Source organism: Cetorhinus maximus, chromosome 6, assembly GCF_964194155.1.
Source record: "Cetorhinus maximus chromosome 6, sCetMax3.hap1.1, whole genome shotgun sequence".
Classification (NCBI taxonomy): Eukaryota; Metazoa; Chordata; class Chondrichthyes; order Lamniformes; family Cetorhinidae; genus Cetorhinus; species Cetorhinus maximus.
In genome coordinates this window covers 70,634,568-70,661,694 of record NC_135884.1, presented here as the reverse complement: position 1 = coordinate 70,661,694, position 27,127 = coordinate 70,634,568, and the positions used below count along the sequence as shown (strand labels likewise).

Sequence of the window (27,127 nt, the reverse complement as noted above, 5' to 3'; positions counted from 1 at the left end):
TATGAAGTCTTGGCCAGGTAAAATGCCTGTTTATCGATGCTTGGGCTTTCTGTATTCCTACATGTTCTGCCATAGGAATTTCATGTACTACTCGCAATATCTCCTTACGATATTTGATCGGCACCACTATCTGATGAACAACCATCCATTCCTCATCCACAGGTCTGTGAGGGTGTCTCCACTTCCTTATCAGAACTCTGTTTTTAACGTAATACCACTCCGGAACTCCTTCCGCCTCAGCCTCAATGTGAGCTACATTGCTAACTTGTTTAAGTCTGGAATCTGCTTTCTGAGCCTCAAATAATGAAGACCTGCCAAACACTTGCTTTGAATTATCCTCATCCTTAAAAAAAGTTTATTGCAATCAAGATTCACCTCCACTCTCAGTACCTTCCTTCCTGATCTGGGGAGGAGATCTCAAGATAGTCCCAGCTATTCATTCTTTACCCTGGCTACTTGCCTTCCTTTCCCTCTCCCACTTTCTATCCTTTCAAATTTATGGGGGTGATGGAAAAAAGGTTTAGTTTTATGGATTAGCTCATAATCGTAGGCCATTACTGCTGCCTGTCTAGTAGTTGCCACCCTTTGGTCTTCAACATGGGTTCTTATTACAGAAGGTAGGGAGTTTTAAAATTCTTGTGAGAGAATGGTCTCTCTGAGAATTTCATAGGTAGCTTCAACTCCTAATATTCATATCCACCTGGCAAAACTACTTTGCTTAACCCTTTCAAATTCAATGTAAGTTTGCCCAGGCTGTTTCCTTAAATTTCGAGAAGGACCTTACTTTCCCTCCAGAGAGTTCAATGAAAACTAAAGTATTGGTAAACGGGATAAGTGGAGAGTATATCCCGGTTCAATTGTCCAAAGTGCAATTGGAGTGTGATTTGTTGTCTGAATCGGTGGTTGTAGGAGTGGTTGAGAAATTACCTATGGATGGAGTTGATTTACTCCTGGGGAATGATTTGGCAGGAGTGAAGGTTACAGCTTCGCCCATAATTATGGAAATCTGAGAGATGCTAAAGAGACGGAGCAGTTACAAGAACAAGTTCCTGGTATTTTTCTATCGTGTGTGGTGACTTTTGTCTGTATGCTTCAGGAACCAACTCATATACACTCAAAATGGCCTTTTTCACCACATCAAAATCCCTAGAAACCTCCTCTGACAGCGAAGCATAAATTTCCGGTGCTCTACCTGTAAATTTGCTCTGCATGGGCAATGTCCGTTTTCCTTTGGCCTGTTTAGCTATCTTCTCAAATGAAAGAATGCTTCAACATCCCTTTCCTCAAACCTTGGAAGAGCTGGTACAAATTTAAACATCTTCCCACTGGGTTCTGATCTGGAAACAAGTCCTGCCTCATCTACTGGTGTCTCTTTTTTAACTGCTAGCATTCTAAGCTGGAGTTCTTTGTCTCTCTCTTTTTCTCTTTCCTCCTTTTCTGACCTCACTATTTCTAATTCGTTTTCTTGTTTTTGTTCCCTTTCCTGCCTTTCTACCTGTTCGCTTCGGAGATCAAGTTTTTGCATTTTAATTTCTCTTTATTTTCCTGCTGTCTCTAGTTCCAATATTTTTATTTGCAACTGAATTTGAGCCCATTCCAATGAACCACCCCTTGGAGAACTCGATCTCTCATGTATTCCTTCCAGCTTTAAATGCTGTGCCATTTCTTTGATTATCTCTGCCTTCCTAGCTTTGGCAGGCAATCCTACTCTTAATTTCCGTGCAATTTGATTAACCTGGCTTTTGGGATCCCTTGGAAAATTGTCAGGGACATCTCTTCCACTTGCAGGAAAGCTTTAGCAGTTTCCAGTGCCATCTTATTTTTGACAGTATAAACCTGGTGTTTCCTTTTAGCTTTTATTACTTACTAAATCTACACCCAAATGGTTGTTGTCTTTTGTCCCAAAATATCCCGGTCCCAACGACCCAAACTTTGTCATGACTCACTGGGGATAGTGTGCTGCAATATAAGCCCTACTGCTCTCCGAGTCGCAACAAATGTGAAAACGTTTAATCAACCCACCTAATGGTTCAAGTTCACAGAGTACGAGCACCAGGTTTGTAAACCTAATAAGTAACTGTTTATTGAACAAATTGCCTTTAACTGGTGGCAAAAGAAAGAAGTATGAACTGTTAATTTCTCATTCTACAACCTAAACTCTACCCCTTCTTAGATCCCTTTACACACACATACAAGATACATAAGACACACAAAAACATGGGTTTTAAGGGTGGGATAAAACAGTTCAATAGCACCAATTCCCGAGTACAGGATTCGATGGGTTGATGTCTTCCAAATTCCTTTCAAGTCTTTGTTGATGACAGGAGGTGGTCTTCCAGCACTTTCGGTCTTTAGTTCACTGGTTGAGCACGTGCCTTTCAATGTCTCTAACAGTGAATTTCCCCTTTGCCTCTTGACAGGGTTTTTCAGAGAGAAAGCAGGTTATAGTGATATGACGAGAAAAAGCCAGCTTGCTTTTATTGTAGAATTACTGGAACCTGACACACACAGGAGCAAGAGATTTTTGGTCTTTTTCTTTTCAAGCTAGGAGCTATTCTGCTGCACTGTTCTCACACAAACCCTGGTCACCTGGCCAGGAGCCAATTAAAACGTTGTTGCCAGGCAGTTCCCCATTAGAGCAGACTCCTCCTGGGCACTATCCTGTCTTTCATGGCACACTCTGTTGCAGGATAGCAAATTGTATATATCTCTCACACTGTTCCAGTAGATATGTCTTTCAAACTGCAGTCATTGTAATTTTAATCCACAGTCTAACAGAAATAAAAAGATATGTTCTTTACAATGTCATCCAAAAGACAATCTTTAGACAGTGCAGAACTCCTCCAGTACTATAATAGAGTGCCAGCTTGAATTATGTGCTTAAGTCTCTGGAGTAGCAAGAAACTCAGGAATATTGACTGGAGGTTCAGGCCTTGAATCTCAAAAATATGCTGAGTAGCTAATTTCCATCCTGAATCAGAGAAAAGACTCATATCAGCATCTAGGTTGACGTGCAAAGAATGGTCATAGAAGAGATAAAGCATGATCCCACGTTTTCCCTGTTCTAGAGTCTGTTCCTACCAGCACATGTAAGACCTGGTAGATGTTGCAAATATCTAGTTCATAATTCATTTTTAGAACATAACTTTTAGTTTCAGGAATTAAAGTTTTAACTGTAGATAAATGGGGGCATCTGGTTGAGAAACTGACACACAACTCTGATTTAAATGCAACTTAAGTTTTCAATAAAATCGGAGTTGACAGTGAGAATGCTTGAACAATGGATGACCTATCCATTGGCTTGTGTTAAAGCTAGGCCTCCATTTACTTAAATAAAACATTTAAATTATGTATGTAGTTCCCAGATGAAACTAGGTTGGGGGCAGATGGTCAACAAGGGAGTTCTTCAATAGGGTCAGAAATTATGAAGAAAGTGTTGTATACTCCATTATCAATATAAATTATTCATATGGATTATAGAATCAAAGAGTTATGCTGAAGGTAAAATAATTAATTTACATTTCTGCTTGAGGACATCCAAAAGCATTGTCATAAAGATGGGCTGTGGAATTAGAATATGTTTTTATAAAAGTAAAATACTGCAGAATCTGAAATAAAAATGCTGGAAAAACTCAGCAGGTCTTGCAGCATCTGTGGAGAGAGAAACAGAATTAACGTTTCGAGTCCATGGACTTGAAACGTTAACTCTGTTTCTCTCTCCAGAGAATATTATTTTATTTAAGTTATCTGGGTTTTTCTCACAGAAGGCAGTTGCAGTTTTGCTTTGATGTAGACTGCATCTCACTGGATTCCGAGAGCCAATGGGAGATTATTGTCTGTAAGGCCTGCACTTTTAGCAGAAAAAAATTCTAACTATATTGTTCACCAAGTGGAATGTGGGTGGGGCTCAAGCTCAGTTTGGATTTCATGAGGACAAGCAACTGGAAGATTTGTTTAGTTTGCAGCTAGAGTAAGAAATATACAGTGGTCCTCATCGAGCCTTGTGGCAGAAAACAGTCAGCAGAGTTAGCTTGGAAGCTGTGAGAAGGCAGTTGGATATCTGCTGGCAACCAAGACAAGGAGCTGAGGCATCCACAGACATGAGGCATTAAATAAAAGTAGAGGATTGCTTAGCCAAAAAGCTTATGCAAGGATTCCCATAAAATATTACTTCGGAGAATGGCTGGAACACTGAGAATTAAAGTGAATTCTGGAGTGCTGTGGCATACCTTGTGGGTTGGTCCCTAAAGAAGTGAATGAACCTTCAAGATTGTTGTTATGCACAAGGGAATTTTTGGGGGAAGTAAAAAGTAGAACTGAGTTCATAGCATAAGTATTTATAAACTATAATATTAAGTTAACAGTGCTTGCTTAGCTTGATTCTTGTATACAATTTTTTTAAAAATGTGAAATTTTATGGTGTAGTTCTTTCAGTTAATTGCTGGATGTTCGAATTTCACTTTAAATGTTAATGGTCCCTAATAGGACGTAGCACAGAACTCTATCTTTACTTGCAAAAACTAGTGATAAACTCAGATCACTGGGTGTCTGCAGCTGTTGTTATGATCTAGTTGGAAAAGGCAAGCAGAAATGAAAAGCTTGACTGGCTGAAAAAAGGGCTCAGAGAAAACAGAGGCCAGTGAATCATGTACCTTCTCAGCCCACTGTCTACCTCTGCAGCAAATACAGCAAAGACTGCCATGCCAGAGTGGAACTCCTGAGCCACACCTGGCAATGCTTATCACAGCATTAAGTACCATAGTGGAAACCATTGTCTTGTGAGACAGGAGATGCTGCTAATATGGCCTAGAATCTCGCAATAACTAAACTGGTACTCATGTTTCCTTTCACTCACCAATTTGCACCACCCTGTTCCTTTCCTTTCCTGGAAGCATTACTGGGATGCAAGTAACTGTGTACCAGTCACCATCTGGCACCTTTCCAAAGTGGCTATATTATTCATGTTTGAGCCAGGCTATCAGACTATAGGGCCATCACATCACATCTGAGCCTGCTGCCGTTTAACATCCACATATGTATACTTCAGAAAGGGGTTAATTGATAGTCTGGTTGAGCAATCCTCACAGAAAATTCCCTGAGCTATTAAGGGTCTCAGGTGGTGTTAATTTTAACAAGTTGGCTCAGCCAGGAAGTACAGTGTGGTAGTGAGCCATACAGGTCAGAAATATCTCCATTTCCATCCCTGGTCTGGGTTGACTTAACTGATTTCAGCACCCGTTGATTTCTGAAGAGAAAAATTAGCCAAGCCTGGAAATTTGCCCACAGCACCAGTTTTTTGGGCACCAAAGGGCTTTCTAAGCTTCCAATATAGCAGCAGGAGGTGCTTTTCATTACAAGCTGGAAGTCCGTTATTCACTATATTGATAAAGGCCAAAAATAATCAGGCGTTAAGCCCTTAACATATGAGATAAGGAACCTAAGTCCTAGTTCAGGCCCCCAACGTGAGAACAGTTTGATCTGAGGCAGTTGCCTCTAGCACCAGTTACACTCAGGAAAACTAGGCCAAGGTAAGGTTATAAAATATACTTACTGGAGCATGGGGCCAAAAGGAGCTGGAGTTCTCCTCTTGATCCCACATTGAAAACACATGGATTGCTGCTGGCCACTGCTCACCCTCACCACCACTGTTAGCTCATCCTTCCCTGCCCCACCCCCTGAACAATGCTAATGCAACACCTGGCCCCCTTCAATTGTACCTCTGTCCCCTTCCCCACACCTGTCACACATACTTCCTATTCCGGTCACCCCCTTCCTGGTCACCCTTCTTCCTCACTTACCTAAGGGCTGCTATACATGGGGCAGGATTTTTTGCTTGGTGGGCGGGCACCCGTGCGACCTGCTCGAGAGTGAAATAACGCGCGATGATGTCAGCCGAGTGTGCCGACAACAAAGCGCGCACTTGCGATATTTTGCTAGGCGGGCGCGCGATGGAGATGGAGGTGCAGGCACCATTAATTAAGAGGCCAGTTAAAGCCTTTGACATGCCAATTGTCCCCAAATTTACGTAGCCCGTGCAATTTTTAGGCCGTCATACTGGCAAAATGGGCAGACAGGCAGGACACAATTAGCAAAAGCTCAACCACTGGCAGGATAAGAAGGGTCAGTGGCATTGTCAATGCGAGTAGTGAGGAATTTTGGATCAAACTTGCTGCTGGTTGCTTCTGTGAACTGGATAGCTTCATTTCACTTCAGAGCTGCATTCTGAGCATTTCTAGGCTTCATTTCAGGACTCATTGTTGTATTCCAGGCCCCCGGAGGATTCAGACCATGTGGGCCCTTCCAGCTATCAGACAGCCTTCCATAACTCTGGTAATGGGGATTGTGGTCTCCACTGGAGGCACCTCTTCTGAGGCGGAAGAAAGGGGTAGGAGGTAGAGGAGGCCAGGTGTCCCAATGCAGCTTCCAGAGAAGAAACCTGTGGGAGGAGAGGCTCAGGCACAAGGGGGGCAGGGCCAGCTGGCAGTCCAAGTGGAAGGGGCCGCAGACAATGCCACTAACCTGCTGCCACGGTTTACAGGCGGTGTTCAGCTACCTCAATATGTCTGAAATGCAATGCCGAAGGAGTCTCCGTCTCGCAAGGGAGACAGTGACCTCCATCTGTCAGAGGATCAGGCTTGAGATCAGCTCCTACTGCGTGGGTGGACACCCCATGCCAGTGGCGCTGAAGGTCACAGTGGCCCTCAACTTCTATGCCTCTGGCTCTTTCCAGGGCTCACTGGGGGATCTTTGTGAAATCTCACAATCAGCTGTCCACAGTTGCATCAAGCTGGTGACAGAAGATCTGTTCAGGTGTGCATGGACTTTCATTCATTACTGTACAGAAGAGGCCAACCAGGCAGAGCGAGCCAGAGGCTTTGCATCAGTTGTTGGGTTCCCCCACATCCAGGGTGCCATCGATTGCACTCATGTGGCCATCAAGGCACCAGCAGATGAGTCAGGTGCCTTTGTCAACAGGAAGGGATTCCACTCCATGAACGTGCAGATTCTGTGAGATCACAAGATGCAGATCTGCAAGCGTGTGCAAGGTACCCTGGCAGCTCTCATGATGCTTACATCCCAGCACTCCCAGGTGCTGAAGCTCTTCAGTGCTCCAGCCTGACTGGATGAATGGCTCCTGGTTGACAAGAGCTATCCCCTCAAAAGGTGGCTCATGGTGCCTCTCCGGCACCCAAGAACAGAGGCCGAGCAGCGGTACAACAGGAGCCAGGCCTCTACAAGGGCGGTGTAGAGAGAACCATAGGTCTTCTCAAGATGCGCTTCTGATGCCTGGACTGTTCAGGGGGCGCACTGCAATACCTCCCAGAGCGTGTGTCACTGATAGTGGTTGCATGCTGCGCTCTGCACAATCTGGTACTGGCAAGGGGCCAATGAAGGCCATTGACAGGATAATTAAGGTAGTTAAAGGCCCTGCCCGTCCAACCTTAAGTTTGGCGGGCAGGCCAGGAGCCCCAGCTGGCAATAGAAAAAACGTAAAACCTCATCCACTGGCGGGATGAGGTTTCATGTCCACTTTAAAAATGTTTAATAAATTTTATGTGATATTTATTAACATGTCCCATGTCGTGTGACATTGTCACATGAGGGGGACATGTTAATAATTTTTTTATTTTTCTATTTTTTAAGTTTGTAAAACTTTTACTGATCTCCCTAAGACAGCACTTAGTCTCAGGGAGCAGTGCGCTCTTTCACACGCATGCGCGAAAGAGCGCACCTTTACAGATGGGGAATCCCTCCCCCACCCCCGCACAGGAAGCACATAGCGCTTCCCGTTGGGCTGGGCGGGCCTTAATTGGCCCGCCCTCTTAAAATGGTGGTGGGGCCCGTTTCTGCGGCAGAGATTGGCTGCCCGCCCACCACAGAGCCGGTGGGGCCCACCCGCCAAGCTAGGGCAAAATTCTGCCCTATGTGTGTGTTAATTGGATTAAAGCCATCTAGTCTGGGTGCTTTGATGTATAGTAGTTTTGAGATGTAAACAGAGAGTTAAAGAGTACATTTGCATTTTGTTGAATAGAGCATTCAAGAAGGGGAGTGAAATCTTGCACCTAGCTAGGAGACACCAAGCAATGTTTATATTACTATTAAAATTGGTACTATGAAAGGAGCTCAAAGGGCCTGGTGATACAATGAGAATTTACATTCAAAGAGAAAGCTGGATATAACCTGGGGGGAGTTTGTGTGTGCAAAGCAGAGGCATGTAACATCAAAGCAGCTGTAAGCCTGCAACTTGAAAACCAAATTGAAAGGAACCTAATTTTGAATTCTGAAGAAGAGCCATACGAACTTGAAACATTAACTCTGTCTTTCTCTCCACAGATGCTGTCAGACCTGCTGAGTTTTTCCAGCAATTTTTGTTTTTGTTTCAGATTTCCAGCATCCACAATATTTTGCTTTTATCTCATTTTGAATTTGTTAGGTGAAAATGTTTTGCCTGGTGTCTGGTTAAGTCTATTGGTTGTTGTTGCCTAAGTGGAGATTAATTTGAGAATTTGTTAAAAGTTACGATAGTAGTAATTTGTAGTCATGTGTATATGTTTAATTTGTTGTAAATTAATAAAGGTCTCCTTTAGTTTGATACAAAAACCTCTTGAGAACTGGTGGTCTTATTCTTGAATTTAGAGCTGCATCTCAAACATATCAATTGAAAATACAGGTTATGACAGTTGTTTAAAGTTTCCCTCTGGGATTTTAAATAACAGCCTTTACCAACTGCTGTGTCATGACACTCCAGCTGAGGTCTAATGAGTGTCTTATATAAATTCAGCATAAAAATGAATTTTAAAAAACTACCCCAGTATGATTCAACAGCTGCAATAAAGGGAGGAGCAGGAAGATGTGAAAAAATAATTTTAAAATCAAAACATGGGTATTCTGACTGCAGAATAATAATGTGTGATCCCCTTGCCTAGCATAGAAGGTCTGATCATAGACACTATAATAAAAAACTGCCATAATTTGAGGTGCGTTTGTTGCCCCTTATGAGAATTTTGGAAATTGCATGGAATTTGTATTCAGAACCAATCTTGCCATTCACATTGCTGACAGCTGCTCACAAAGTTTTTTTTTATGTCATCTTTTTTGGGGAATTAATGGGTAAGTACTCCAAGTTCACATCATTGCGTGTCTTTCATAGTCGATTCTATCGGCAAGGACATACGAACATACAAACATATGAATTAGGAGCAGGAGCTGGCCTTCAAGTCTGCTCCGCCATTCAATAAGATCATGGCTGACTTGATTGCAACCTCAACACTACAATCCCGCCTGCCCCAATAACCTATCACCCCCTTGCTTATCAAATGTCTATGAAGCTTTGCCTTAAAACTACTTAAAGACTCTGCTTCCACCGCCTTTTGAGGAAAAGAGTTCCAAAAACTCGCAGCCCTCTGAGAGAAAAAAATTTCTTCTCATCTTTGTCCTAAATGGGCGACCCTTTATTTTTAAACAGTGGCCCCTAGTTCTAGATTCTTGCACAAGAGGAAACATCCTCTCCACATCGACCTTGTTAAGACCCCACAGGATTTTATATGTTTCAATCAAGTGGCCTCTTATTCTTCTAAACTCCAGCAGATGCATGCCTAGCCTCTCCAACCTTTCCTCATAAGACAATCCGCCCAATCCAGCATGAGTCTGGTAAACCTTTTTGAACTGCTTCCAATGCATTTACAACTTTCCTTAAATAAAGAAACAAATACTGTACACAGTACTGTAGATGTGGTCTCACCAATGCCGTGAAGCATAACCTCCCTACTTTTGTATTCTGTTCCCCTCGCAATAAGTGATAACATTCTATTGGTCTTTCTAATTACTTGCTGTACCTGCATACAGCATTGTGATTCATGCACTAGGGCACCTAGATGCCTCTGCAGCTCAGAGGTGTGCAATCTCTCACTATTTAGATAATATGCATCTTTTTTATTTTTCCTGCCAAAATATGTAATTTCACACTTTTGCACATTATACTCCATTTGCCAGGTCTTTGTCCACTCACTTAACTTATCTCAATCCCTTTGTAGTCTCCTTGTGTCCTCTTCACATCTTACTATCCCACCTATCTTTTTGTCTTCAGCAAGTTTAGCAACCTTACCTTTAGTTCCTTCATCCAAGTCATTTATATAAATTGTAGAAAGTTGAGGCCCCAGCACTGACCATTTCCAACCAGAAAATGATCGATTTATTTGTATCCTCTGTTTCCTGTTAGCTATCCATGCCAATAGGTCATCCTCGACATCATGAGCTTTTATTTTTTGCAATAACCTTTGATGTAGCACTTGTCAAGTGCCTTCTGGGAATGTAAATCCACCCGTTCCCTTTTATCCACAGCATATGTTACTTCTTCAAAGGACTTTCACAAAACCATGTTGACTCTGCCTGATTAACCAGAATTTTTCCACGTGCCCTGCTATAATGTCTTTAATAATAGCTTCTAACATTTTTGCTATGACAGATGTTAAGCTAACTGGCCAATAGTTTCCTGCTTTCTTTCTCCCTCCCTTTTTGAATAAAGGAGTTACATTCGCTATTTTCCAATCTAATGGAACCTCCCCTGAACCTGGGGAATTTTGGAAAATTAAAACCAACACATCAACTATCTCACTAGCCACTTCTTTTAGACCCTAGGATGAAGTCATCAGGACCCGGGGACTTGTCAGTCCAGGCTCCAACAATTTTCTCAATACAACTTCCCTGGTGATTGTAATTTTCCCGAGTTCCTCCCTTCCTTCCATTCCCTGATTTACAGCTATTTCTGGGATGATACATGTATCTTGCCTAGTGAAGACCAATGTAAAATATTGGCTTAATTCATCTGCCACCTCCTTATTTTCCATTAATAATTCTCCAGACTAACTTTCTATTGTGCCAACACTCACTTTGTTAACTTTTCTTCTTTAAATATCTATAGAAACTCTTACTATCTGTCTTTATATTTCTAGTTAGCTTTCTCTCATACTGTAATTTTTCCTTCCTTATCAATCTTTTGGTCATTCTTTGCTGTTTTTTACATTCTGTCCAATGTTATGACCTGCCACCCATGTTTGCACAATTATATGCTTTTACTTTGAGTTTGATACTATCTTTAATTTTTTTAGCTAACCATGGATGGTGGGTCCTCCCCTTGGAATTTTTTTTTCTCACTGGAATATCGATTCTGTGTATTCTGAAATATCCCCTTAAATGCCCGCCACCTCATCTCTAATGACCTATCTGTTAACCTAATTTGCCAGTAAATTTTAGCCAGCTCTACTTTCATGCCCTCATAATTGCCCTTATTTAAGTTTAAAATACTGGTCTTGGACCCATTCTTCTGCCCCTCAAACTAAATGTAAAATGCAATCATATTATGATAACGGCCACCTAGGGATGCCATCACTATGAGGTCATTAATTGATCTTATCTCATTGCACAATATCAGGTCAATTATAGCCCACTCTCTGGTTGGTGCCAGAACATGCTGTTCTAAGAAACTATCCCAAAAACATTCTGTGAACTCCTCAGCTGGGCTACCCTTGACCATCTGATTTTCCCAGTCTATATGCAGATTAAAATCCCCCATGATTAATGCTGTCCTTTTCTGACAACCTCCCATTATTTCTTCCTTTATACCCCGTCCTGCTGTATGGTTACTGTTAGGAGGCCTGTACACCACTCCCACAGGTGACTTCTTGCCTTTATCATTTCTCATCTCAACCCAAACCATTTCTACATCCTGGTTTCCTGAACTTAGTTCATCCCTCTCTAATGTACTAATACCATGATTAATTAACAGAGCCATCCCTCCACCTTTTGCTGGCTTCCTGTCCTTCCTAAATGTCACATACCCTTCAATATTCAGGTCCCAATCTATGTCATCCTGCAGCCATGTCTCTGTAATGACTATCAGATTGTACTTATTTATTTCTATTTGCGCTCTCAGTTTATCTGTCTTGTTTCAAATGCTACGTGGATTCAGATACAGAGCCATTGGTTTAGTTCTTTTATTATTTTTGTAACCTCTAGCCTTATCTGCTTTACACTTAGCTTTGTACTCCCTGTGCTCTCTGTCTCTTCCTGTCATGGTCTGTTTATCATTTCCTACATTAATACCTTTCTTTCTTCTCTTTCCTCTACTCACATTTTCTACATCATCGATGCGTCTTCCCAAATTTGATACCTGACCCCCACTATTTAGTTTAAAACTCTCTCTACTTCCCTCGTTGTGTGGCTTGCTAGAACACTCGTCCCAGCTCCTTTCTCTGCGGTAGAGTAAGAACCAATTCTTACGGGCTGAAAAAGATGGGAAGCGCAAAGAGAAAGAAACACCTCCTTCCTTTCTTCACTGCACTCCCTCACTCACCGAACTCCCAGGTTTGCACTCAGTTCCAACGCTGTACTAATTTTGGACTGCTAGTGCACACCCTGTGGAGGAACAGGGTATCTCAAACAGCAGCTTTCAGATTCCTTTGTTTAAATGTGCATGTGTGGGAATGCCAGATGTTACTGTCTGATTTACTCCATAATAACTGTGAACATTCTTCACCTCACCATTATTACTAATGCAAGATCTGGGCCACCAGTGTGTCTGTTCTGGCTAGACTGGGATAGATAAGTGCAGCGGGTCTTTTCCACAGTACTGATAATATAAAATGTTGTTCCATTGCTTCTTACCCACAGTTCTAATTTCAATGTCCAATTTTCATTTAGCAAAAGACAAAGGTGAAAAGAAACTGTTTGGTTTTGCATTTACACCATTAATGCGAGACGATGGTACAACACTTTCGGATGATGTCCATGAGCTATATGTCTACAAGGTAATTACAATCCTTTTAGTTCACTTATGAAATGTAACAGTTCCTCTTATAATGTTGCATGTCAGTTTAAGTGTGACATCCTGTCAACAACCATTTTTATCACAACTCAGATTCAGTGGTCCTTTCAAATGGTTGTAGCCTGGATTTTGCAGCAGTCTCCAACAATTTGCTGTTAGTGCCAGTTACTCCACCGCATCTCTAGCAATCTGCTGGAGCCATAGACACCCTGCAACAATGTGCTAGAGCAACACACACGCCCTGTAATCCTCTTGAGTCACAGATATTCCCCTCAGTGATTTTTTAAACTCATAGGCCCCTCCCCAGTGATATTGCAGAATCAGAGCCCAGCCTGCCCAGTGGTCTTATAGAATCATGGACACATTCCTCCTCTCCCCTCCACAAAGATGTTTTAAAGTCAAACACCCTTTCTTCCAATGGCATGTCTGACTTTGACTAATGACGTTTCATATGTTGAAATTTATCCATATTTGTATTGCAGTGATGCAATTGTGATGTCGCCTGTAGATTATTACAGTCATCATCAGCATTAATTTACTGTGACCAGCTTTTCAGCAAACTCAGTCAGCGAGAAACAATTTTAAACAATCAATTTGAAAACACTGTTGATTGTTCTTGTTAATCTGGTGTAATTGCCACAAAATGAATTAAGAGAGAAAGTTGGTGTTGGCATGACAGGTTCTATAAGAAAATGTAATTAATCAGCGAAACTTCCAAAACTCTGGTTTGGACAATGTTAGTGGATTTGGGGTAGCAGTTGTTCGGTACTCTTACCAACGATCAGAGTAACATAGTATCACGCAGTGCAGAATGAGATCAGTTGACCCATCATGCCTGTACAGGCTCTCTGAAGGATCTGCCAATTCTACCCACTTCCCTGCTCTTTCTCCTGTTCTGCAAAGTATTTATTCAATTTTCTTTTGAAAGTTTCTACTGATTTTGCTTCCACAACCCTTTCAGTGGAAGTGAATTCCAGATAATAACAGCTTACTGCATAAAAACATGATCGTAATGATCACAATGAAAAAGGTGAAATTTGCACCTCTGAATGACTTACTAGAAATTCCTGAAAAAAGAGACATGTTGAAGCTTTAGGTCTTGCACTGAGCATGACACTTTGTAAGAATGCCAAATGTAAAGGGAACAGCAATTTATACAGTATGAGAAGAGAGTGCTGATTGGTTGGCAAGTGGGCTCTGAGGTATTGCCATGGAGAATGCACCAATTGATGGTGACTGACAGTTAACTGCCAATCATTGTTTGAAATTTAAACCAGGCAGCTTGACCCTGATTGGCCAAGGCATTGCCCTGAGGAATGAGTCAGCAAATGGTTGTCACTTATTCTGTTTAGCTGAAACAGGCGCAATGTGCGTACATGTTCTTTCTGTCTGCAAAGAAAAGGGCCCTGTATATTGATATATGTAACTTCCAGTATACACACACGCGCCATACTGTGAGCCCAGCTGACAATCTTAAGTTGGCTGTCAGCGTAATTCTAAGCACATTGAGGATTATTTAGCAAATGTTGTCTGATTGTGGAATCACTTCTAATGTTGGACACTGTGATTTGGGTTTTGCGAGCATGGGTTGGTTGGGCAGAAAACTGATGTCATAGAATTCACTTTTCCAGTGATGTTGACTTCACACGATGAGCTAGGCATGCAAAGATGAATCAATCTTGTAGGTGATGGTATAGAAGTTCCAGCAGAAGCAGTGTAGATGGGGACCACATGGTCAACCTTGGAGGAGCCCCTTTTCTGTTAGGCTGCCAGTTAGATGGTGAACAGCAGACTGAACTTTGCAGTTCAGCAAGGCAATATTACTAGTTCCACAAGCCAGAGGCCCATGTCACATGACTCTCACCTCTCCACACTGTCTTTGACAATGTGTATCCCTCATCTGGATCCCTGAGATTGTTAAATATCTCAACCATTAAAAATTGAAAGGAAGGTTGCAGAGCATTTTGTCTTAGCAGACAAGCATACTCCTGTTGGCCAGCGGGTGGACTTTGTATAGCTCTCTTTGAATTTGGCCTGTGCAGCCCACAGGGGTTGTTAGTAGCTCCCCAGAAATAACGATGTGTTGCCTGATACTGCTTGGTAGCTTCTTTTGTTCGGGGATCACAGACATACATAGATTCAGCCATTTTAAGGATCCTTGTTCAGTTTTTAAAATTTTAGAAATAGGCATGAGGATACCTGTATATATTTTACAAAAATATACAGCATCAGGTCTTAATCCCTCACACATAATGTGATGTTAGAGGATAATATCCAATCTCCTCATGCTTGTACTGAGTGTGACTTTCCTGATTTTTCTCCCAAATGGCCTAGGTCTAATTCTTATTCTTGATTTCCCATCAGAAGAAATAGTTTCTCTAGATGTTCAATTCTTCTAACATTTTAACCACCTCAATCAGATCACTCCTCAATCTTCTAAACTAAAGGGAATATAAGGGAACCTGTATACATAAATTAAACCCCTTAAGCCCCCAGGAATCTGCACACATCTGCATCAATCTTGTGAATCTGTGCAATACGCCTGTCTAAGGCCAATGTACTCTTACCAAGGTAGTACCCAAAACTGAGTACAATACTCCAGATGGTGTCTAATCACAATCTGTACAACACTTCCTCCCCGCTGTATTCCAGCTTCCTTGTGGTAAAAGCCAATCTGACTGCTTTTTGTTGAGCTGTGACTTTAAAAGGATAGCCAGTTTCATTCCACTTTAGCAGCACATATCAAGGTCAATCAATTAGGTTCTTTTTTTTAAAACTGTTCATTGCAGCTCTTGTCCTTTGCTGCTAATTGTCCTTCCATCAACTGAGTGGGATACTGGAAGCTGCTGAGTAGATCACCTTGTGCTCTTTCGGCAAAAGGAGGAAGCTACAGAAGTGAAGGGTGAGGGGGACGATGGCAAGATGTGTGATTTAGGTAAATGAGAGACAGAATCAAATTAACCTGGAGTTTTATTTTACAGTGTGATGAAAACAGCACTTTCAGTAACCATGGTCTGTACCTGGGCCTCCCCTGCTGTAAAGAGGACTTCAACGGCTGCCCCAACATCCCATCCAGTCTCATATTTCAGCGAAGTACCAAGGAGTTCTTTTGGATCTCGACCTTACTCTCATCTACTAAACTGACCCAGAATGGTAATATTGAACTATTTTGTGCTATCTTCCAGAGTTTTCAATGCTGGTCTAGCTACTACTTCTTTCTTACACCGTATATGTTAACAGTGCACTTGCGGGGAGGGAAGTCCTTGTTTGCTGGGCAGAGAAGCACAGAAGCTGCCTTATCTCTTCCAGGAGTGCCATTGGTTTTGATCATCATTCTTCTGTCTGTAGTGGGTAGTTATAAGGTCTGAAATGTTATAAAAAAGAGAACTTAAATATAGTACAACCAACATTCAACCACAATTAATGGAGCATTTTTATGGATAAAAGGTGTATCTAAATAAAAAGCCCATTTGAAAAAAACGTTGCCCAAACATTGGTTTAAGATCAGTGGAGAGTGCTGGTCCTGGTTTAGTAAAGTGCACATTGTTTCCCAGGGTGTTAGACTCGGCTGCCTCCTTCTTGGTGCTACTGTCAGGATATTGATAGACATTTAAGCACTTCCTGATCTAGAGGGGTGTACTGTGACGGTCTTTCAATATTACATGTTAAAATCTTATAATTTGATGATCCTTTTGAGACTGGGGTTGGAATTTTCCAGTCCTGTTGGCACCAGGCGTCAAGGCAAGCAGGAGAGGAGGGGATCAATATGGCAAGAAGGCCAAAAATTAGTTTCATGCCATCATGAAAGCAGTGTGCGATCGTCCGCCCAACCTGTCAATAGCAGGCCTTGTTTCCTGCCACTGCAAGTTGGGAACGTCATTTTAATACATTTGCATCTAATTATAAATCCTGCTCACTGGAATCATCCTCCCACCCACGTCAGTGTGACTTCAGAATAGCTTGCTTCACAACTGCCTTTAAAAGGTGTGCACCTGAACTTGGATGGGAACTCAGAGGTGAGTGCACACAACCTTGCACAATGCTCGCGAGCATTACCCATAGGACATCAAAGAAGAGACACTGCACATTTGCAGGGGGCACATGCAAGTTGCTTTTTCCCGGTTGGCTTTCAGTGCGGTGCCAGGGCAAGGGCTGCAGTGTGGGTCAGGCTAAGGGTGGGGGGAAGGGGCTTGGACTGGGGTGGTGGGGGGGTGCAAGGCAGCACAGACTGAAGGAAATACTCAAGCACATGCCGGGGGTGGGGGGTGTGGCAAGGGAGGGGGATGAGGGAAGCGACCACGCACTTGGATAAGATTGTCAAAAGTGAGCATTCTTCTGCAGCTGAGACCATTCAGCTGCAGCTCCATTGACATGCTTGGAATTGGGCCTCTGAAGCTTTTATGCCCACTCAAGCAATGCAAAAGCATGAAAGTGCCACCAAATACTCCAGAACCTGTCACCCCTCAGGTGCAGACTGCAAATTAATGTGCATTTTAGGGGGCAGCAGAGCAATTAGTGAACTAGGTTATGCAGTCCCATTGCGAAAGGTGGCCATGGCGCAGTCACTGGTGGAGGCGCTCACAGCCCCTTGCAATGTCTTCATCAAGGTTTGGACTGTTATCCATTATGGGTCAAGCTAACAGTGCAGCCTTGCATTTTAGATTAGATGAATGCCTGAGCTGAGAGCACAGCACGCAGTCCAGTGGCTGAAGCTGCCATCAGTCAGTCAACTGGAGTGGGGTGGAGGTGGGTGGACTTTCAGACAGCCAATGAGTGCACTACACACTGGCATCTAAATGGTGGCCAGCACACTCCTGCATGTGTGAAGGGGCCTTCAGTCTTATCCAAGAGAGATTCTTAGTACACTTATGCTAACCCACACGTCTCTCTCATTGATCCTGCAGGAGGAGAACATCAGGATCGTGGAGCCTGGTGATTTACTGGTATGTCTCATGGCTTACAGGGAGCAGAGAAGAAGAACAGAGCGGCGGAGGCGCTTGGCTCGACAAAGGGAGGAATACCTCCCTCAAGATGAAGGGGCGGCAGGGCCTACTGCACACACAGCTGAAGATCCACAGCAAACTGTTCCTTGTAGGCACCTCACTAGCCCCAGGGTCTATAGACGGCGTCTGTCACTCCTGCAGAAGACCAAGAATCAGTGTCGCCAAAGATGTGCATGTCTAGGGAACTGCTCAGCCATATAGGTCACCTGCTGCAGGATTTGGCGCTACAGGGAACTGGAGGGCATCCACTGCCAGTGGCCTTGAGAGTGACTGTGGCGCTCAGTTTTTACGCCAGTAACTTCCAGGGCTCCACAGGTGACCTGTGCGGAATCTCACAAGCCTCCACGCACAAGTGTATCCAGGAGGTCACAGACGCCATCTTCACAAAAGCACAGAACTTTGTGCATTTCACCTGGGATTAGGTAAACTAGGAAGCAAGAGCACTGGGATTTACGCAGATCTCTGGTTTTCCACAGGTGCAGGGTGCCATCGACTGCACTCACGTGGCACTTAAATCTCCATGGCAACAAGCAGTCAACTATGTCAACTGCAAGGGCTTCCACTCACTGAATGTTGAACTGGTATACGACCACTGCAAATGTATCCTGCAGGTCTGCGCATGATTCCCAGGGACCGTCCATGACTCTTACCTCCTTAGCAGGTCACAGATCCCAGATTCAGGGGTCCAGAGGGGTTGCAGGGTTGGCTCCTTGGAGACAAATGCTACCCACAGAGGACTTGGCTGATTATGCCTGTGCAACGGCCTCAGACTGCACCAGAGCGATGGTATAACAAGGCTCATGCTGGACATTGGTGGAATAAACGATAGGCATTTTGAAAATGAGGTTCCAGTGCCTCGACAAGTCCAATGGAGCACAGCAATACAGTTCCCAGAGGGTGTCGCGCATCATCACCGCTTGCTGCCCGGTCCATAACCTGGCGCTGCAAGGCTGGGAGGACCCGGCTGAGGAGGAGCAGGATATATCCTCCGATAAGGACGACGTCAAAGGGGTGATGAGGTCCTCGAAGGCGAGGATGCCGGCAATGTGGCTATTGCACTGGCCAGATGAGGCTGGCGCACTCAGGAGTGCCTCATAGCCGCAAGATTCCTGAAGGATGATGACGAGATGCAGTGAGGACAGTCTTGACATCCTCACCTTGCGCCTGTGAACGTTTGATTCCTGTGTAGCTGATGCCAGCGCACATACCTCAGTACTCAGGCTCATGTCATGGAGATGTAGCGGAGGCCCTAATAGTCGCTAGATCCAGGATGATGATGACGACATGCAGTGAGGATACTTCATAGATCTTCACTTTGCCTCTGTTAATGTCTGACTCCTGTCTGGCTGAGGGCAGCTCGCTTATGTTCTGTGATCAGAGTCATATCATGGAGATGCAGCCGTGAAACTTTAAATGCACCTGATCTTTTGTCAGCCCTCAGCATCTGCACCCTTCAGGAGCACAGCATCACCGCTTGAAGAGATGGGGGTGGCCAGCCACACCTAAAAGGTGCTGAGAGCACACAGAGTGCATAATGGAACTCTGTGACGTCTGCCCATGACATTCTGGCAGCAATGACAAGCACCAAGTTGGAGGCATCACTAATGTGACTAGTGATTGTGAAGCTGGACCATCACTTGTGTCTGAAGGTTACACACTGCACAGGGAAGAGGCCCTGGATTGAGACAGCTGCCTTTATCTTATGCAGGAACCAAGGTTTCACATCTGAGTGATGCAAACACTGCTCATCGTAACAAAGAGCCTGAGGCAAGGAGACATTCTTTGGAGTTTATTTATAATAGTGAACATTAAGTACAAGTGATTAACACCCATGCCCAGTCTGTGCAACTACATCTTCTCAACCTTCCTAATCTTGCCGCTACATCTTGGTGTGCCCCCAACATCCACAGTGGAAGCGGAGGCAGCCTGCTGACTGTGACGCCCTGTCTGTGATGACCTTGGCGGGCATTCTCTGGAGGGCTGTGATCTGGAGGGCCCTGGCCTGCTTGCGGGGTCTACCTCCTCAGCTTGTGGAGCTGGAGCTGCTGGGGTCAAAGGAAAAGGGGATTCGGATGGACTGGGTGCTCCTGGCGTCACCTGGGTGGATGGCCCTGGGGTGTGCTGATCCCCCTCCCTTTGGGTGCCCAAGGGCCCTTGGCTGACTCCTTGAGGAGAAGGGGAAGCAGGAGTGAGATTGAGCTCCTCCACACCCCTCTTGATTTGACACTGTTGGAGGTCTACTATGGCGTCAGTAATGGCCTCCAGCCTGAGTAGCAGTGCAGGACCGATGTCCTGGATCAAGGCCTCCATGGCGGCCACCATCCTACCAGTGTTGACCTTGGTGCGTTGGCATGCCAACGCTATCATATCAGACTGAAGGCGAACGGACTCCTCCATCATGCTTTGCAATCAGGGGAGTGCGGCGGACATCCCTTCCTGATGTTCCTGAGCTTGCCTTTGAAGCTCCAGCAATTGAGGTATGACCAAGTCCAGAGGCTCATCATCTGAGTCAGACTCAGCAGATTTCTGGCCTCCAGCAGTCCTCTGAGTGCCAGATACCTGCGAAGTCCCTGCTGCTGACTGTGAGGACCTTAATGTTGGACATTCTTCCATCGTTCTGTGTCTTCTCCCTTTTGTTCTGTGCCAGCTTGACCTGCATGAAGACAGATGGAGAGGGTGTAAGCAGGATGCCTGCCAAACCAGATGAGAAGAATATCTGGCATGTGTGGGTGGAATGGTGCCATGGACAGGATGAGGACACGATCTGCAAGGCAGATAAAGGCGTGTGTGATAGAGTGAATGGTGATGTCCCTTGAACTGGCAGTGAGTGAGATCCCTGTGGATGAGTGATGGGTTTGTGAGTGTGTGAGTTGAGAGAGATGAGAAGAGTGACTTATCCTGGCGGAATGGAGGAGATCACTCATCCTCTTTAGACACTGGGTGGCTGTCCTCTTTTGCAGGGCGATCGCACTGACCACCGCTGCCACCGCCTTCCATTCTGGATTGATGGCTTTGCTTACTGTTCTTCGCCCAGAGCTGGGTAGAGGACTTCACAGCAGGCCACCACTGCATCCAGTAGGGAGACGTCACTAAATCTGGGAGCAGCATGTTTTCTCACTTGGCAGCCATGACTTTGCAGCAGCTCCTGATCCTTTAGAGAGTGCTAGCTGAGTGCATGGGCACCCTTTAAATTTGGCGTCCAGATTACCAAAGGCCTGAGGTGACAGCAGGGTGGGCGAATTGGAGGCCAGCCCACCATCGATCTGGCGTGTTTTCCATGAATGCATTATTGATGAGGTGGGATGCGCCGGGAATGGGACAATACGGTGTGAAAACCTGCCATTGTTGCTAGTGGGTAAAACGTGCTTTCTCCCGCCCACTACCGCATTTGTGAAAATCTGGGACAATTTCACCCTGGGGCTGAACAGTAAGCAATTGTACATTGCAGGGTAGACTTTTTGTACAACAAGAGAGTAGCATCTTTCAGCCATTAAGGTGGAAATTTTGTCCTGAAGAAGCATGCGAGTACGGGTGGGATGGCATGTCCAACCAAAATATGAGGGAAGCCAATTCAAACCTATCAACTCCCACGTTTAACTAAAGCATGTTAGGCTGCTTGCACACAACCTGTCCAGGACAGTTGTGCTTGCCTGTTAATAAATGCTCTAATTGGAGCGATATTTCAATACACTTTTAAATTTACCGTTGCATCTACATATTTATTAGGCTTTCTAAAACTCATCAGTGAAAGCAAGGCTAGAACACAATGGCAACTGAGGGGTCTGATTAAAACTCAAGGAAATAGTCAGTACTCACAGTCACCATCTTACTTGCTAATGGGAAAGGATTTGTTCACAGTCTTTTTGCTAAGCATTTACTTTCCACTTTGGAAGTTTTCTGAATTACATTACAATGGGTTATGCCTTGGCTGTCTTAGATTGAACCTCAGATAAGGAACAACCGGACCAGCAAAGCTGCAACAGCGGCAGCCTGCTTTTGACAGGAGAGCAACAGAGCATGTTGCATGAGGCACTACCCGCGACATAGGTGTACAATCAGAGACCAAGTTCCTTGACATGTCAGAACAGTTTGTCGGGATGCTCAGGTTATCATGTCAGTTGGTTACACACATCTGTAGACTTCTGGAAGAAGACCTGCCCCCTGCTAGCCATGGTGGCCACATGTTATCAGTAGCTGTCAAAGTTACCACTGCACTCAAAGTTTTGTCTCTAAAACCTTCCAGGGGTCTACTGGAGATATATCCAGGATCTCGCAGTTGGCAGCCCAAAAATGTGTAAGGAAGGCCAGTGCCAGCAATCGTGAACTTTGCCTGTGACAATGTCAGTCAGAACGAGCAAGCATTTAGAATTGCAGCTCTGGCTGGCTTCCCACTGGTGCAGGATAGCATTGACTATACAAACATGGCAATCTGCACACCCCCAGATTAATCAGGAGTATTTGTGAACTGCAAGGGCTTCCACTTAACCACTGTAACAACAAAACCCATCTGGTTCACTAATGTCCTTTAGAGAAGGAAATCTGTCGTCCTTACCTGGCCTGGCCTACATGTGACTCCAGACCCACAGCATTGTGATCGACTCTTAAATGCCCTCTGAAATGGCCTAGCAAGCCACTCAGTTGTAACAAACCACTACAAAGGTACAAAAAAGGAATGAAACCAGACGGACCACCGGGATCGACCAAGGCACCAGAAACGACAATGGCAATCGCAGCCCTGTCGACCCTGCAAAGTCCTCCTTACTAACATCTGGGGGCTAGTGTCAAAATTGGGGGAGCTGTCTCACAGACTAGTCAAGCAACAGCCTGACATAGTCATCCTCACGGAATCATACCTTACAGATAATGTCCCAGACGCCACCATCACCATACCTGGCTATGTCCTGTCCCACCAGCAGGACAGACCCAGCAGAGGTGGCGGCACAGTGGTATACAGTTGGGAGGGAGTTGCCCTGGGAGTCCTCAACATCGACCCCAGACCCCATGAAGTCTCATGGCATCAGGACAAACATGGACAAGGAAACCTCCTCCTGATTACCACGTACCTCCCTCCCTCAGCTGATGAACCAGTGCTCCTCCATGTTGAACATCACTTGGAGGAAGCACTGAGGGTGGCAAGAGCACAGAATGTACTCTGGATGTGGGGCTTCAATGTCCATCACCAAGAGTGGCTCGGTAGCACGACGACTGACCGAGCTGGCCGAGTCCTAAATGACGTAGCTGCTAGACTGGGTCTGCGGCAGGTGGTGAGGGAACCAACAATAGTGAAAACATACTTGACCTCATCCTCACCAACCTGCCTGCCGCAGGTACATCTGTCCATGACAATATTGGTAGGAGTGACCATCGCACAGTCATTGTGGAGACGAAGTCCCTCCTTCACATTGAGGATACCCTTCATCGTGTATGTGGCACTACCACTGTGCTAAATGGGATAGCTTTCGAAAGGATCTAGCAACTCAAGACTGGGCATCCATGAGGCACTGTGGGCCATCAGCAGCAGCAAAATTGTACTTGAACAGAATCTGTAACCTCATGGCCCGGCATATACCCCACTCTACCATTACTATCAAGCCAGGGGATCAACCCTGGTTCAATGAAGAATGCAGGAGGGCATGCCAGGAGCAGCACCAGGTCTACCTAAAAATGAGGTGTCAACCTGGCAAAGCTATAAAACAGGACTACTTGCACGACAAACAGCATAAGCAGCAAGTGATAGACAGAGCTAAGCCATCCCACAACCAATGGATCAGGTCTAAGCTCTGCAGTCCTGCCACATCCAGTCGTGAATGGTGGTGGACAATTAAACAACTTACTGGAGGAGGTGGCTCTACAAATATCCCTATCCCCAATGATGAAGAAGCCCAGCACAGCAGTGCAAAAGATAAGGCTGAAGTATTCACAACAAATTCAGCCAGAAGTGCCGAGTGGATGATCCAGCTCGGCCTCCTCCATAGGTCCCCAGCATCACAGATGCCAGTCTTCAGCCAATTCGATTCACTCCGCATGATATCAAGAAACGGCTGAAGGCACTGGATACTGCAAAGGCTCTGGGCCCTGACAACATTCTGGCAAAAGTACTGAAGACTTGTGCTCCAGAACTTGCCGCGCCTCTAGCCAAGCTGTTCCAGTGCAGCTACAACACTGACATCTATCCGGCTATGTGGAAAATTTCCCAGGTGTGTCCTGTACACAAAAAGCAGGACAAATGCAACCCGACCAATTACCGCCCCATCAGTCTACTCTCAATCATCAGTAAAGTAATGGAAGGGGTCATCAACACTGCTATCAAGCGGCACTTGCTTAGCAATAACCTGTTCACTGATGCCCAGTCTGGGTTCTGCCATGGCCATTCAGCTCCTGACTTCATTATAACCTTGGTTCAAACATGGATAAAAGAGCTGAACTCCTGAGGTGAGGCGAGAGTAACTGCCCTTGACAACAAGGCAGCATTTGACCGAGTATGGCATCAAGGAGCCCTAGCAAAACTGGAGTCAATGGGAATCAGGGAGAAAACTCTCCACTAGTTGGAGTCATACCTAGCACAAAGGAAGATGGTTGTGGTTGTTGGAGGTCAGTCATCTCAGCTCCAGGACATCACTGCAGGAGTTTCTCAAGGTAGTGTCCTCAGCCCAACCATCTTCAGCTGATTCATCAATGACCTTTCTGACATCATAAGGTCAGAAATGAGGATGTTCGCTGATGATTGCACAAAGTTCAGCACCAGATACTGAAGCAGTCCATGTCCAAATGCAGCAAGACCTGGACAACACCCAGGCCTGGGCTGACAAGTGGCAAGTAACATTCGTGCCACACAAGTGTCAGGCAATGACCATCTCCAACAAGAGAGAATCCAACCATCGCTCCTTGATGTTCAATGGCATGACCGTCACTGAATCCCCCACTATCAACATCCTGGGGGTTACCATTGACCAGAAACTGAACTGAAGCCATATAAATACTGTGGCTACAAGAGCAGGTCAGAGGCTAGGAATCGTCCAACGAGTAACTCGCCTGCTGACTCCCCAAAACCTGTCCTCCATCTACAAGGCACAAGTCAGGAATGTGATGGAATACTCCCCACTTGCCTGGTTGAGTGCAGCTCCTACAACACTGAAGAAGCTGGACACCGTCCAGAACAAAACAGTCTGCTTGATTGGCACCACATCCACAAACATTCACTCCCTCCACCACCAACGCACAGTAGCAGCAGTGTGTACCATCCACAAGATGCACTGTAGGAATTTACCAAGGCTCTTGGACAGCGCCTTCCAAACCCATGACCACTATCACCTAGAAGGACAAGAGCAGCAGATAAATAGGAACACCACCACTTGGAAGTTCCCCTCCAAGTCACTCACTATCCTGACTTGGAAATATATCACTGTTCCTTCACTCGCTGGGTCAAAATCTTGAAACTCCCTTCTTAAAAGCACTGTGGGTGTACCTATACCACATGGACTGCAGCGGTTCAAGAAAGCAGCTCACCACCACCTTCCCAAGGGCAAGTGGGATGGGTAATAAATGCTGGCCCAGCCAGTGAAGCCCACATCCCGTGAATGAATTTTTTAAAAAGGTACTCCTGCAAGTGTGTGTAAATTGCTGGGGAGCTGCCATGATGCTTTCATACTGCGACAGTCCAAGCTCCCTGACGTTTTTGCACGTGAAAGCATACATAATAAGCGGCTGCAAGGAGACAAGGGGTACCCACTTCAAACTTAGCTGATGACACCTGTCAGAAAGCTGACCAATGAAGCCAAAAAGCATTGCAATGAATATAGGCATGCTGAATATACTCTTCAAGTACCTGCAAAGATCCTGAGGTGCCCTTCAGGATGCACTAGCCAGGATGTGCAAAATGGCAATGGTGCACTGTGTTCTGAAAAGCATTGCACAGCAGCGAGATTTAAACCTGAACAAGGTACAGATTCTTTGTAGATGATTTAATGGAGGAGGAGAGAGGTGATGCAAGCAAGGCAGCACCAGCTACTTGCATTGCCCCCAGGGATAACGTTATTAATACACGGTTTACATAGATTGCAATAGTGGACTGATCTCGGAAACACATATAATAGCCACTCTTGCCACAACTTCCCCCCCCCTGCCACCTTATAATTAAGGATGCGATGGATAGAGTGACTAAATACTTTGAAAGTTTTCAGATAATCAGAGAGCCAGCATGAACCTTTAAAGTGTGGGTCAGGGCTGAAAAACTTGAAGTACTGGATAGGGGAATGTCTCTGGATGTTATTCATATGGACTTCCAGAAAGCATTTGATAAATTCCCTTATATATGGCTGTTAGTTAAAGTTAAAGCTCATGGAACTGAAGGCAAATTATTGACCTGGTTAGGAAAGTGGCTGAGTGGCAGGAGATAGAGAGTAGGGATAATGGGCAGGTGCTCGAATTGGAAGAATGTGCTTAGTAGCACTCAGCAAGGATTTGAACTACAACCTCAGTTCTTAATCATATTTATTAATGACGTTGATGATAGGATAGAAAGTCACATATTCAGATTTGCAAATGACACAAAGATAGGCAGTATTATGAGTACTGTAGATGGAAGCAAAAATTACAAAGTGATAATAATGGATTAAGTAAATGGGCAAAAGTTGAGCAAAATAGATTTCAATGTAGATAAATGTAAGGTCATCCATTTTAAACCTAAAAATGAAAGTTCAATTCAATATAGTCAAAAACTGGAAACAGTGAAGGTCCAAAGAGACTTGCATAGTGCATAGATTATTAAAATGTCATGAACAGGTCCAGAAAATAATCAAAAAGGTTAATATCTAGAGGATAAGAATACAAGCGAGTAGTAGTCATGCTTCAGCTGTAACAAATCTCTGATTAGACCACATCTGGAGTATTGTGAGAAGTTTTGGATGCCACACCTTAGCAAGGATATATTGGTCTTGGAGGGAATGCAGCATAGATTTATCAGAATGATACCTGGACTCCAAGGATTAAATTAGAAGAGATTGCACAAGGTAGTGTATTCCCTGAAATTTGGGAAAAAATGATTTGTTTTCAAGATATTTATGAGAAAAGATAAGGTAAATAGAGAGAAACTATGATCGCTAGTTGGGGAGATTAGGACTAGGCAGCATAGTGTAAAAATTAGATCCATACCTATAACGAGTGTAATTAAGACACACACAGGACGGTAGAAGTTTGGAACTCTTCCACAAACGGCAATTGTTGCTAGATCAATTGTTAATTTTAAGTCTGAAATTGATAGATTTTTGTTAATCAATGGTTTTAAGGGATATGAGGAAAGCCT

General features: G+C 44.5%; 1 protein-coding gene across 1 annotated transcript in view; it reads left to right on the top strand.

The window, feature by feature from the left end:
- dock3 (dedicator of cytokinesis 3) overlaps positions 1-27,127 on the top strand; it is a 1,472,428-nt gene that overhangs the window by 1,091,918 nt on the left and 353,383 nt on the right. Inside the window, exons 17-18 of the mRNA XM_078543841.1 lie at positions 12,700-12,806; positions 15,805-15,976. Of these exons, the coding sequence (XP_078399967.1) occupies positions 12,700-12,806; positions 15,805-15,976 (279 nt within the window). The remainder of the gene's footprint in view (positions 1-12,699; positions 12,807-15,804; positions 15,977-27,127) is intronic.